This window comes from Pyxicephalus adspersus, chromosome 9, assembly GCF_032062135.1.
Source record: "Pyxicephalus adspersus chromosome 9, UCB_Pads_2.0, whole genome shotgun sequence".
Lineage (NCBI taxonomy): Eukaryota > Metazoa > Chordata > Amphibia > Anura > Pyxicephalidae > Pyxicephalus > Pyxicephalus adspersus.
Window position 1 is genome coordinate 3,026,169 of NC_092866.1, and position 15,275 is coordinate 3,041,443.

General features: G+C 45.5%; 1 protein-coding gene across 1 annotated transcript in view; it reads left to right on the forward strand.

Moving 5' to 3' along the window:
* COTL1 (coactosin like F-actin binding protein 1) overlaps window positions 1-13,291 on the forward strand; it is a 16,365-nt gene extending 3,074 nt beyond the window's left edge. The window contains exons 3-4 of the mRNA XM_072421804.1: window positions 10,472-10,629; window positions 11,470-13,291. Coding sequence (XP_072277905.1) covers window positions 10,472-10,629; window positions 11,470-11,580 — 269 coding nt within the window. The 3' untranslated portion in view covers window positions 11,581-13,291. The remainder of the gene's footprint in view (window positions 1-10,471; window positions 10,630-11,469) is intronic.
* The last annotated feature ends 1,984 nt before the right edge of the window (window positions 13,292-15,275 follow it).

The following is a 15,275-nucleotide window of genomic DNA, read 5'->3' on the forward strand; positions in this document are numbered from 1 at the left end:
CTCTAATGTCCCCCCACAGTCACACACTATTATTATACATTTATATAGCTCTGACATATACCATGGCATAGTACAGAGAACAGCTCTTGGTCAAGGGAAGTTGGGGCAGTTGCACGGGGAGCCATATGATACATTATATAGCAATGGCATGTACTATAATGGTATAGACACCCCAATATTGATAAATGATGTGATGTCCTCTGCGGGCGCTCTACCCCAGGAAATGTGGGAGCGATTTGCTTATGCAAAAAATAAATTCCCTCTCGTGTAATAAATGCAAAATCAAATATAATGGCATGCAATCGCACTTTGATCCATCCCCGCATGTGTGGCTGATTACTCATTGATCAGTCTGGGACAAATCAATAATAAGTTACCAATGTTCCTCCCTTCTGGATTTACAGTGCAGTGTCAGCTTAGTGAAACATTGTTGCTACATTGTATCACATAAATGTTACTGTACAAGGGATCCATCAGTGTAATCCAGCATTTCCTTCCTGATACTACAAGCCCCGCCTCCTGCACCTCTTTTATACAGAAATAAGTCATGTGACGGGCACTACTGCCCTTCCTAAAAGCACTAAAACTGCTGAATCTGCTTCCTCACCTCTTAGATTGTAAGCTCCTCGGGGCAGGGTCCTCTCCTCCTCCTGTGTCACTGTCTGTATCTGTCATTTGCTACCCCTATTTAATGTACAGCGCTGCATTATATGTTGGTGCTATATAAATCCTGTTTATTATTAATAAAAATAATAATAATTCTGGCTTTAGCAGATCTCCCTGAAAACCCAAATGCCCTGCAGATACATAAATAGTGCTGATGTGCAGTAAAAATGGATTTAGTGAATTTTTTGACTTCAGCGCATCTTTCATGTCTCCTGATAGCAAGATGCGTATTTCATGTGTGGATGGGGTACTGAAGGGTTAAATGACACCTAAATATTTTCTGTCCATTGGGAAGATTTCACTTCCTTTTCTGGAATTGCAACAGGAAGTAGCAGAAAAGAATGTCCCCATCTGAAGATTTCTCCTCACTTCCTGTTCTGGTGACTTCCGTATCTCATAATACATTGAGCCGTATTTATTAAAGTTCTCATAGACCAGAGAAGATAAACTATCATGGGAGAACCCGGGTGATCCAGCAAACCTGGAATGGATTTTTAAAAGGCATTTGCTATCAGTTGGTAAACATTTCCAATCCTGGAATGGATCCTTTTCAGGTTTGTTGGATCACCCAGGTTCTCTGATGATGGTCTTTGTTCTCCAGTCTTAAGCTACGTACACACGTCAGATTTTTATCGCCCGATAAGCGGCATCGGCCAATTATCGGGCGAAAATCTGCCGTGTGTACAGTCGGTGTCGTCCATCGTCCGGACGACCTCCGGACGACCGACCTGCCGGATCCACGGACGCTGGACGACAGCCGATCCTAATGAAAGGGAAGGGGAGAGCGCGCAGCAGGGTGCCGCTCCGTCGCTCTCCCCCTCCCCTCTCCATAGAGCATGAACGGTGCTGTATGTACAGCATCGTTCATGCATCTTGCACTCCCTTGTCGTTGGAAAGGATCGTGAAAGATCCTTTCCAACGACAAAAATTGGAAGTGTGTACGCAGCTTTAGAGAGCTTTACTAAATCAGGTTCATTGTGTTCATAAAACAATTGCATTGTATTGCTTTATGTATTTCCACAACCTGCAGCAATGCATGGCAGGTGCACTGGGTTACTTTTCTTGGTCACAGCATCTGAAATGCATTACAGCCCAACGCATGGCTACTTTCACCCATAGAATGCAGGTAGGCTGCAAGCCCCACATTTGTGCGCAATAGGCTGCCAAACACAACAATGCGTTCGCAATGTTCAGCATGTTGATGTGAGCACATGCAGCAAATCTCGTTCTTGCAGCTCCCCTGTTTTTGTGAATGACCCCCCCCCACACACACACAATAACGACTGCAGCTCTGATGTGATTCAAAGATAAAAAAAATGACAAACCAAATTAAAAAACAATGTTCCACCTTTCGGCTCCTCTGATTGGTCCATTAGTGCATTGGAGTGTGCAGAACTCGTCTGATAATTAACTGCAAGTCTCACTTCAATCGTCCCTCAACCATTGTGCTAAATTAATCTCTTCCAAGGGCGCGCAATACTCCCCCCGTCTCCCGCGTGACACCAATTTAATGTAGCTGCAAATTTATATCAGAAATAAAAAAGGTTTTTACATTTTATTGTTTAAAGTGGACCTGTCACACGATCTACTTCCATGCAGCAGTGATGTGATATGTTATTATTACACAGTATTTATATATCGCCAACATATTACACAGCACTGTACAAAGTCAGGTGACTAGCTGTCCCTCAAAGCAGCTCACAATCCAATGCCCCTACCATAGGTATATCTCATTATTACAGACTTAGGTCAATTTTGGGGGGAAGCCAATTACCCTAACTGGGGTTTTTGGAATCTGGGAGGAAACCCACACAAACATAGAGAGAACCTGCAAACTCCATGCAGATAGTGTTCTGGCTGAGATTCCAACCTGGGACCCAGCACTGCAAAGGCCGGAGTGCTAACCACTGAGCCACCATGCTGCCCATACACTGTTTATTCATGCAGCATTAGTGACAGGTCCACTTTGCAGATTAACTGCAATCTAAGTCAGTTAGAAATGTTTAATGCTTTCCGGGAAATCCTTCAGTTATGAAAAATGAGAAATTCCTCTCCATTCACCTTTCTTCTGAATCTTCTATAATCCAGATCTAGCAGGATTTTCACAGGGTAGGGCCTCCTGGCCCCAGAAACCCTTTTCATTCCTAAATCTGGGAGGAGGAGCCTGGAACCTGAGAACACACAGCCTGCATATCCACAGGGACAGATAGAGGAACATTCATAGGGGTCCGGTGAATGGGTGGACCCTATATTATTCACTCTGCAGAAGTTGTGAATGTGCAGTGAATATTGTGTGGTCACACAAAAAGGAAACTGGTTCATTTGAGAGACAGCGGATGAGGAAGCCATGGCCAGATCTGACCCCTGTGCAACTTCCCCAACTTCCCCTAACCCAGGGCTGATATCAGTGCAGAGACTGATAGGACTGGCAAAATCTCAGCAAGTGTTGCAATCTCCTGTAACTCAATTCCGGGGCCCGGAACCCATTTTCCTTTTGTTCCTGGTACCTGGTGGGCGTAAAACTTTAAGTGCAACTCTGGCCAAAACTTTTTTATTTAATTTCGAATAGAATGGAGGAAGATTTTGGGTTGTCCTCTGGTGACAACTCTACGCTTATTTCTTATATGGGTGTCACATGGACAGGAAATGGGGAATACCACCATAATAAATGATTTAATTCTTCCCCTCTCTACCCCTCTCACCCAGTTATTAGCAGGCACCCCATTTCATTAAAACATCCCTCCACTATCAGATTTAGGGGAACACAAGCCACACCCCTTTTAACAATTCCAGGACCAATCACCAGGCTCTAGCACTGTCACATGGAGTCAGGGGGCGTGTCTAGCACTGTGTGGGAACCTTGGGGGCGTGGACAGTATCTGCCTGGAATATTTGCAGAGGAACCATGGAGGAGCAAGGTGAAGATGTCACAGTGTGGGGGTTAGGGGGGAGGTGTCTGCTATACATTTGGGGGTGTCCGGGGATTATTATTTTTAAAGCTTCTGAGCAGATAGAAATATGGGAACCATGGAAAAAATCGCTCCACCAATCATTTTGCTTGAATGCCGACTTCTTATTGCTCTCCGTGGAATAAATCTTTCCTTCCATCCAGCTGCTGCCATGCGATGGCGTCACATTCCCCCGTGGCCTTTTCACCATTCCCAATAAAATGAAATCGTGTCGGTAAACCCCAGCAATGAATGTCTGATATTCTCTTTTTTTGTTAATCCTGCCAGAAATCCAATGTTATTTTGGTTCCAGCAGACTACAGAACACCCACCATTCTGTTATGGTGCCGGGTTCTGCGCACTGACACCTTGGCTGTTGTTTCCTCACCGTGCTGGGGGGGGGGGTATTAACCCTTACCCCGCCACCCCCTCCCCTCTGCGCTACCGGGCCCCAAACCTTCTCTTTTGTCTCCCGAGAGGCCCCAAAATCCTCCAAAGGAAGTTCAAGTGTCACCGCGCTCCTCTGGGGGAATAATAATTGAATCTGTCGCTGCCTCTTGTGTCACACTGAGAAATTGAAGAACAAATCCTGGGGAGATAAAGAAAAATCTCCATTTTTTTAAAATAAAGTTTATTGAAGGGCCAAACGTAAAATGGATTTTGGATGGGCTTACTGGCCCCGAGCTTACCCGCTCACACTCGCAGGCCCATGGTCCCTGGTGATGCCCACAATGATAGATATGCATTTACCGACATTACCACACCCTAACACATGTACACACACACGCTAACACACACAGGCACACGTTAACACACAGGCCCATGATTCTGGATCCCCCAATGGCACCCAACCCAGTAGATTCTTTAATCTTTAATTCCTTCCTCTGACTTATAGGATTCAGGATCCTCTCCCCAGGCCTTCAGCCATGGCTTCCTTTAGACCCCAGCCATTTTTTCCTCACTCCTTGGGGGCGGGGCTAATTTCAGCTGTGGCCAATCAAATCATTTCAGCCTTCTGTAGCAGGGGAAGAAGAGGCAGCAAAACGCCCCCTAAATGGGGCAATAAATGTCAAGTGTCACCACTTCCCTGACCCTTCATGCAACATACAAGCATGCATACTATACCCTAAAACGCATTGCACGCTAACACACATACAAAAACAGACCCATGTCCTTGGGTCCCCCAGTGATAGTTACACATCTAACAAATACTAACACACCGACCTATCCTCTCTCTGTTGCCCTCATCTGCTGTGTTGCTTTCTAATTCCCTCCTCTGATTTATAGGAGTCAGGCTCCTTACTCCAGGCCTTCAGCCATGGCTTCCTTTAGCACCCAGCCCTTTTTTCCCCACTCCTTGGGGGAGGGGCTAAATTCATCTGTGGCCAATCAAAATATTTCATCCTCCTGCACAGCCAGGCATGACACTATTCCCTTCCCTGTGCTGCGCTGCCAATCAAAGCAGCGGGGGAAGGAGAGGCAGCAAAAAGCCTCTTAAATGGGGTAACAGATGTTCCTACCTCTTTGGGCCCCCATAAGACTGCTGGGGTCCCTGGGGTGATAGTTACACCCCTGAGTGTAAATAACTGCAGCTTCTTTATACTGAATAGAATTAGAATGGCTGAAATCCAGTTTATTATATAGAAGGAACAAATCCCATGTGTGTCCAGGGTCCAAAATTATAGATGGGTGGAAATGCCAACGCGTTTTGCGGGGCAAAAGCGAAATCAGGCTTGTTGGGGGAGGGGCTATTTTATAAACTAATGAGAGTGGGAGGGGTGAGCCTGCAGATTGGAGAAAGGTCAGCCAAATGTTCATTGGTTGTCCATGGACCACAGAGGAGGCGGCGCAATGACACAACAAAAGTTTATTATACTGTAAGTTACCCGTCCTCATGTGGTGGCTGCATTTGTTTTCTTTTTTCACACTTTCTGTCCTAGTGTGTACGGCACCTGGAAAAGCAATGTTGGACACGACTATGGGACCCCTTCCCTTCTTCTTATCTAACATAGTGGGGCGGTGTTCTGTAGTTCACAGAGTCCTGGCTTTCTGTCCAGTTATCTCTGACACCGGGCTAAAGTCCAAATCCTGGGCTATCCTAAGCCCAGCACCATGGTGTGAGGAATCCTTTTATCAATAAGTGTGATTTATGGATTTTCTCGGTGTCTGTAGAGATCTCTTTAGTGTTGGTTCTCTTCCAGCTTCATTCCGCTGATGAGTGCGGTTTATTCCTGAAACTGTATATTAAATATGCATCACAATAATAATAATACAATCTATTTATATCATCGTTAAGCCACACAAGGTCAGAGCTCAATAGATGCCGCTGTGATTATGGAGGAATGTGGGAAAGATTTAGCTGTTTCAATTGGCTGGGCTCAGCTGACCAATCACAAGATAAATGCTTTCCAGTTACAGGAGATTGTTAAGGGATTTACAGCTCTGAGCTTGTTAAGGTGAGGGCTTTAAAATGTCTGAACCCTTATTTTATACAAGTGCGATGGACTTTTACCCCAGCTGGTCAGAGAGTGAGAGGCAGCAGGGAGTGTGATGGATTTTTACACTGGCTGGTCAGGGCTCTAAATTGCATTTGGTGCAGGAGCAGGGGGCTGATGTGCTGCAACCCTAAATGATGACTAAGCAAAGAAGGCGCTGGCCTTTCATACAGAACAGAAGAGGAAAGCTTTGTCAGAGGAAGTCCACTCACCACAATGCAGTCTGACTTCTTTTAAATGTCCTTTAAAGGCTATATACACCCAAAATGATAGTTGCTGTTTCCCATTTCTGCCCAGCCCCTGCACCATTGCATCTCACTCCTCCTGCTGCATGCCCTGTGATAGACACCTTCAAAGCGAGTACCCTGAATAGCCCGCACCATAGCTATATGCACACCCAGGACTCCAGAGGCCTGAATTTCACTTGTGACTTTGGCTATTTTGGTAGCAGCCAATCAGATGATTGCTGTGGCCCTTCTAGCCTTGGCCACCCCACTATTGGTCATTAAGGTCGCCCATCTCATTGACTAAATCCCCCCTCTGCCTTTTCTCTTCTTTTCCCTCCAACTAGCAGTTCTCCACCTTTCCACTGACAGGTGCACTTTAATCCGGCTATAATCAGAACCTCCCCCTCCTGCAGCAGAATGCAGCGCAGTATGCGTGTGTGTGGGTAGCACCTTCACCTCGGCTCTCTGTTTATTTTTAGTGCCAGGACCAAAGCAGCATCATTCAGCCAGCAAACATTTTATTTATTTCGGGGATTTATTTAATTTCCTGTACAATAAAAGGTAAATGTTTTGTGCCATTCTCTGTGGGGCTCCGGTTCTGTATTGGAGGCCGAAGTTTCCTGCATCAGCTGCAGGGGCCCAGAACTGGCGCCGCATACAGGGTTCAGCCAGAGCGAGCCTTCAGGGCTGGATGAGACATCTAACAACCATGATGTTCATCCACAGATTCCTAAATGTCAGGGAGTGAATCCTCTATTCACTTTCCAGTATAGTCTGATCTTTTTTGGGATCTGTTGACATCCAAAGCTGCGTACACACTTCTATAAGCTATCGTTGGAAACGAACGACGAACGACTGATCAGCTGAAAATCATTCACAAAAAAGGTGACCAACGACGCAGACGAACGAGGATTGTCGTTGAAAATTAACAACCATCACGGCGGATCTGATTGGCTGATGATCGTTCGCTATCTATAGTGTGTACGTTCGTTCAGTGATCATGGATGTTTCTGCAGCATTTTCTCCTTTACATGTCACTTCCTGCATCGTTCAAACAATCCTATCCAGCCTGTGTACAATATTGGTGGATTATATTTGAACAATCGTATCCTATGTATGGAATTGTGCACAACACGATCGTTCAAATATAATCATGCATAATAGTTGATCAGTCAGCAGTTGGAAGTGTGTATCTAAGCCTAAGAGCTGATGAATGCATGCAATCTGCAGCTGCACAGTAACATGCAGGCTTTGTGGTGTTGTTCATTCTGAATTGCACCCCAGTGCACCTTCACCACAATTATTATTACACAGTATTTATATAGCACCATCATATTACGCAGCGCTGTACAAAGTCCATAGTCATGTCACTAACTGTCCCTTAAAGGAGCTCACAATCTAATGTCCCTACTATAATCATATGTTATTAATGTAGTCTAAGATCAATTTAGGGGGAAGCTAATTAACCTAACTGCATGTTTTTGGGATGTGGGAGGAAACCGGAGTACCCAGAGGAAACCCACGCAGACACGGGGAGAACCTGCAAACTCCATGCAGATAGTGTCCTGGGTGGGATTTGAACCTAGGACCTAGCGCTGCAAAGGCCAGAGCGCTAACCCCTGAGCCACTGTGCTGCCACCGCAATGCAAGGCACCACAGTGCAGCATTTTCTAAAATAGCGCAGGTCTGATTTTTGAAGCTGCCATAGCTTTATTGCAACGCATGGCCCCAGCGCAGGCGAATGCAGATTCTTTCCATCAGTACATAGCTATAAATGGGCCCAAAGGAAATGTATTATAATATGGTTTCCTTTTCATGTTTGGGGCATAAAAATACATATTGCCATCTTCTATTACTGTATATTCAAGTAAATCAAATGTAACAGAGGAATATTTACAATGTAACAATTTTAAGACATGGGCGTGGCCATGCATTTATTTCCTTAAGTTTCTAGGGCCAGCTGTACACCCAAATCCTCTGATGTGTACCACAGATACAGCTTATTAAACATTTTGGATATCAGTTACAAACTGCATGGCTCATTGGCCATCAAATTAAAATATGAGATGTAAAACCTTTCAGTTCTCCTATGACCTGGTGCTATGAAGCCCTCTCACCACTAGGGGCGGCATGGAGTCCAGGTCTGATTTGAATGAATGTTGCAAGCAGGATTGAGCCCCTTGTGAGTGCTTGGAAAGAAATGTTTGACATGTGATGGCTTTTCATTCACCATAACCTGCAGCCACACGTTCCCTGAACATTCCACAATAAATGGAAGGAGCAGAGTCCTCCAGCAGTGCAGAGTATTTCAGGAGAGGAGAGTTTTGGAGGAAGGAGCAGAGTCCTCCAGCAGAGCAGGGTATTTCAGGAGAAGAGTTCAGCTTTAATAACGCAACCAAAGGGAGTTTTTAAATATTTTCCAAGTGATTGAATCACCCATTGGGATTTGTAGAAACATTTAAAGTGAACCTGTCATTGTTCAGCATATAATAACCAGACCCGCTCTAAGCAGTGAGTTCCCGGCCCCCCAGGCGGGGTATGAGGGTCTCCCAGCAAGGAATATAATGTGGAATTCCCCTTCCATGTATCAGGATGATTGTCCTGCTGACATTAAGCTTCTTTCCTGACTGTGGCTCCCTGGCAGCAGATTGTGAAGATTTAATACAACATGTGTCGCTTGTGTAATTCCGAGCCCCGGGGTCTGAGTGGCCGCAGAGGGGAGGAGGTCGGTGTTGGCCGATGGTCCCTTTTTCTGAAACATTTCTGTTTCCCTGCCAGGAGTACAATGTTCAAAAATATCGCTGAACATTCTCTGCCAAGGGCGGCACTTCCATCATGGCTGCCCTTGTGTCGGATCACCGGCTCTGCTATTACCAAAAGGACAGAGGAATACCTTTCTATCAGGATCTGGTGCTAGAATGACTGAGATCTGATGGTAATGGCTCTTATAAGGATAATCCCTGGTGATCCTGCCATGAAAGTGACTTCCTGTAATAGGATGACAACGCTCAGCTCCAGTCTACCAAACATGTCTCTGTGTTGTCACCATGACTCATGGGATTCCTGTATGGTCCTTTGAGTCCATTTACATGCATTGTAAAGCCGCTGGTCAGGCACATTGGAGTGCCATTTGGGAACCATTAACATGTTCCGTTGCATCTCTTAGGCTGCACATTGGTTGCACGCCACTTCTCAGTGCAGTCTGTCTACCAGTGACCAAGTGAATGGCAACACTTATTACCAAGTTTCACCCACTCATTGGGTTAGGCTTGTTATGCTTTATTGCCCCCATTAGGATGATTTGCCCCTCTTTTTGCATATGTGACCACGGGGTTGCAGAAATCCAACATTGTAGAGTTGTCCCAAAAATAATAGGGAAATTTTTCAATGTAGCACTTCCCTACTCAGAAATGTGATCCCCTTATTTAGGAAGATTTCCTCTCACTTCCTGTTGTGTATCTGAGACAGGAAGTGATTAGAAATGTACGCAATGGTAAAGCAGAAAATGAACTGGTTTAACCCTTTCCTACTCAATCAAATAGTTTTGACTGCACTTTGTAGTTTGCCTCTGATACGTTTTATCCCTCGGACCCTCCACCATTTGTGTTTCCCATCTCTGAACTCTTTTATGGATTTCTATGTGAGGTCACTGCGCTCTGCCACTGAACAGGAACTCCTGAAAGGTTCCAATGCGTCTTGTGACCGCACAATGGCCGTACCACGCTTGTAGGTGCGGCCTGTCCACCGGTCACAGTGACCTTATAGAACAAGAAATCCGCCCTACATATCAGTGTTCATAGAAGTCGCTTCACATAAAGTTTGTTTTGGATTCTATATTTATGTATTTATTATATTATTAATAATAATAATAATTTATATGCTTTATGTTTGTTTAGAGGAAGTGATGCCATATTCATAAAATGATCCTTCCATAAAGGTCCTTGTTTATGTTTTGGGGTGACAACGCTCTATGCCTGTTTCCCAATTGTGCTCCTGTGTTGTCACATTGGCTCTATATGGTGACTACCAATGCAGGCATGAGCCAATGTTTAACCCCTGTTGTCACTATCTGCCCTGAGGCACTCAATCCTTGGTGTCCCCATCCATTGATCCGTCTCTTTCTCCTTCATTGCAGATGATGTCAGACTCTTCGCCTACGTTAGATTCACCACTGGAGATGCCATGAGCAAGCGGGTCAAGTTTGCCTTAATCACATGGATCGGAGAGAACGTCGGCGGCCTACAGAGAGCCAAAACTGGCACCGACAAGTCCCTGGTCAAGGACATTGTGCAGGTCAGTCCTGAAGGGTGAAAGGTCAACCAATCAAAGATTAATATTATCATAACAGCGCCCCCACACACATCAATGGTTGTTCAGCCAGATTGCAGCCTTGTGACCCCTTGTGACCATTCTGCAAACTGTCCACTAGGGGTAGAGGAGATTGAAGAAATGCTTCTGCCTGCCCGCAGCAGACTGATGACATCATCTCAGCCTAGACAAAGTCACTGGGATGGCTTTTTTAATGAATGGTGCTGTATATTGTAAAGCAAATGACAGGTCCACTTTAAGACTGCTAGTAGTAATTCAAAGACAGCAGAAATCCCCCAACAACCGTGTCAAGGTCGGCATTCTGCAGCCAGCATTCTTCTTTCGTGACGAGCGCGCACTGCGTCCTCTTTTGGCACATTGAGCCGCAGGTCAGGGTGAGTGGGACAAGAGGGCCGGATTCCTAATTAAACCTCTCTGGCGGGGCCGGACGTCAATAGCAGCCAGTGTTCCAAAGTGAACAAACAGCCGCTTGTGCTGTGTCCGCGGAATGCATTGTTGTGTCTCTATAACAGCGTCAGTTGTGTCGGGCTTAACGCCGATCTCACATGATCAGCTACCCCGCTTTTAACGCCTAAAGGGGAACTCCAGCATGGGGAAGTGACAGGAAACTAGCAGAGTCTTAAAGGGCTAATCCACTAATGCACAGCATCTACAGATATAAAAATAAAAGCATGTTGCCAAATGCATAAGGTAAAACAAAATGCAATGCTGAACACACCACTAGCGCATGCCTATGCGCTCTCCTTTGAAACGCACCCTGCAAACAATGCAACGCACTGACATGTTTTTTTCTCTTTCTCCTAGAATTTTGCCAAAGAGTTGGTCATCACCGACCACAAGGACCTGGACGAGGATTATATCCGCAGCGAGCTGAAGAAGGCCGGAGGTGCCAACTACGACGCCCAGACAGAATAATCTCACCACGCTGCTTTTTTCTTTGAGGCCAAGAAGTCGCCGCAACAAAACCAACTGGGAAACCGGCGGAAGCTGTGATAAAAGAAACTGGTTATTTTTTTGCATTTTTCTCTTCCTCCTTCCACCCCTCCCCCGCCCCGTCTGGGCTTCGGTTATCTCGGTCACATCATCTCATGTGATATCATCAGGACCATCGCATTGCTTTATCGGCCCTGCGGTGTGGCGTCAGCTTGCAGCCGGCTTCTGCATCTCCGAAAGAACTCCTGAAACGATTATTTAGAATTTTCCGGGACGCTCCAGGGATTAAGCGTTCTGCAGATTGACTGCCGCTTGTAGATTTATTTCCTGAATGTTTGATATGATGTTGAAATGTTGCAAACTTGTCCAAATGTATCCAACTTTCCGGAATTTAGTAGTTAAATAGAGGCAATATGGCAGCCAGAGCTCACCATATGCATTCCATAGTCTCCTGCACCTCCCTCCTGCACTGTGTCCTCTCTGAAAGGGGGCGGGGATTCGTGATCCCCTGAGAGGCATCCTGGCCAATCACCAGCCAAACCACCTCCAGTCAGTACTGATGATGTCACAAGTTCCCGCCTCCTGTCAGAGTCAATGCATTGCGCCAACCAGTCACCTAGTGCCCCATGCAATAAATAAAGGAGGACAAATCCTAAAACCCTCAAATTTGGCCAACACTTTAAATAGAACCCAACAATTTGCTTCATGTTATAGGTTGCCTCACAGTCTGCCGGCTCCTGAGTTTGCACGACAGCCTCCAATAACAAAGTTTTTGTTCATTTATATCAGAGCTTTGTTATTTGATAATGTTATGCAGAGTCAGGAGCTGGGAGATGAGGAGAGAGGTTGTGCAGCACCACAAATGACTCTCTGAGGAGCTCAGAGCCAAATTTAAGCCTGGACGGGACCGGTACTCTTAGTGGGGGTAGGAGGCAGGTTTTATATATTGGTTGCTGTTCCTGTAAAAGAATTGGCCGTCTTATCATCATATCAATGTTTTCTCAGGAATTCATTAATTTCCTGGTAATCCAGGGGCCTAATTAGTATTCTGGACACATAGCCCCGCCCTACGATATGACCCCCTAACAGGCGTAACTCCCCTCCCCCTTGCTCCCCATCTTTTCCCCTGGTATATATTATCTCCTATACTTCGCAACATTCCCGCAACATAAAATTGCCAAAATCGCCCGAATTCTGCACATAGGTCAGAATGCAATCAAATTTTACAAACCTGCTCCTTATTGGTACATCAAGGTCACATGATGCAGCTCATTGCTGGTTTTTCAGTTTAGAATCCTGATGGTGGCGCCACTGAGCAAGAGGTCCTTCAAAACTCTCACGGAGGTCAATGGGCTCTCAGTTCTTACTGTACGGGGTCTGATCCCTCTACCTGAAATCAGCTGGTTTTTAGAAGCAACACCCCCGAGGGCACCTACAGGGCCGAATACATTAATATGAAAGTTCCTCTTCTAAATTCCGCTGATTTTAGATATGTCACAGCGCCTCAATAATAGAGCCGAGGTCTGTAAATCTGAGCCACCTACCTGTGCAGGTGAGTGGAGAGGGATTAACTCTTCAAGGTGCACCAAACATATCACGTGTAGGTATTTGAATGTCACATGACCTCTCTGGAAAGGTGATGAGAATTCTGTATGAACTGAACTGGAATGAATCTTGTTTACATCCTAAACAACTCGTTTTCTGGTTTTTACTGTGTAAATGTGCATGAAATGTGCGTCATTGATTGGGGTCACCCCGTGCTCCTTTTTTCTGGGCCCATTTCCTTACATGCATTATTGTACATTATGTCGCATGTAAACATGCGCTGCATTAAGGTCACCTATTAAAAATAAACGGGGGACACCAAAGCACCCTAATCTGCCAACCTGACCTTTTTCTCTAACACACATGAGGATAAAAGCAATGTGGTGGGTGGAATGTTTGCCTAATGGGCCAGATGTGCTTGCACACTGCACTACAGCTATTTCCTCCCAGCTCCTAGTGGAAGGGGCCAATCAGAGGTGACAGCCAAAGCATGAGGAACAAAAGATGCCGAGCTACATTTACACATCGTTGTCATTGTTCAGTGAGGATTGTGCCAGGGATAACCATCTTAGGAGATCACATGACCGAAGATAACGGTGTCATTTCCTAATCTGCAAACAGTGGGCTGTGAGCGATCACATGATGCCATGGAATTATATGACTTTATCTCATTCATCCAGACCCAAGTCATCAGGTGGGCAGATCTAGCCATTGGCAGCCAGGTATGCACCCAAGGCTGCAGATAATGCATTGTGTGCAGTTCTTATATGCAGTTGCAGCTCCAGTATAAATCTGGTGGTTCTGACATTTCTGGATCAGTTCATAGAGATTTTATCCCGGGCACTTCTGATGGATATACATTGCTCTGTACTCCGCTGTGTGTTCAGGAAATGCTACGTAAATAATGCTGAGCCCAGTTAGTAAACATGCGACGCTGTAGCTGTTATCTGGCGATAAGAACCCCAGGTGAGACATGAAACATTCCGCTGCATTGTATCTGGGCTGGGCGATTGTTTGCTCAGAGAACTGACGCCCAGCATTGTTCTGATGAAGCCGTAGCCTGCAGCCAGGTTGTATATTGAGAGCCATGCAGAGCTTGGCATCCTGGCACGTCGCATGTTTCTAGTGAATTGCATTTTGACAGTCCATTCAAATAAAAAGGCGGGCAAAACATCCAAACAAATGGGCACTGCATTATTTTTGACAACGCAGCACACCGCACCAAGGGCTTACGTCAGTGGTGGTGTTTTCTGCGTTTAGAAAGTACATTGAATGCAGAATTGGCTTTAGTGCACATAGCTGCATTGGATCCGCTTTGCCTTGTCTTGTATTTCTCTGAGCGCAGCATGTCCTCTAAGGTGCAGGCAATGCAAGTCAAACTCAAATGCTGTGTTTTCCATTCAGCTGCAAATACATTTGATTAGCATATGCAGGATTTAGGAGAAAACCCATAAGCATGAGCATTGATGCATCTAACATGCGTTATCAAGTTGTGATGCCTTCCATGTTTTAATGCAATACAGCTCCGACACACATGCATTGAGGCACACGGTAATACACTGCCATGGGTTGTGTTGTGCTGCATTGACAAATAAGATGGGTGGGTAATTTATTTGCAATGTTTCAGTGGATGCTGCAAATGCACCAGAGCAAAAAGTGAGTTTTGGGCCTGATTTCAGGTAAAGCTCCGGTGTAAGGATCTTCCTGTGCTCCCGCCCCAACTTTAGGGAGATTTACCCTTTCTTCCTGTTGGGTCTCCAGCACAGGAAGTGAAGGAAAATCTCTCCAAGAAGATAAGCAATAAAGGAAAAACTCCTCACTACCTAATGCAACAATAAAACAAACCCATTTGCTGCATTTAACACAACTGACTGCAGCCGCATATCAAGCTTATTCCAGCGTCATTCCGCAATCCCCGGGATTCTCCATCCTTCCAGACCAAACATCGTCTCGTTAACTTCTCTTTGAATTGATCACTTTGAACAATTAAGTGTTTAACAGATCAATAAAGTGTAGGTGGGGTGGGGGAGGGTTAGCGGCTCTCCTAACATTTAACTGCTGTCTGTGAACATTGACCCAATTCTGGTGACCCCCGTGTCACTGAGACAGGAAGTAAGGGAAATTCTTTGTTC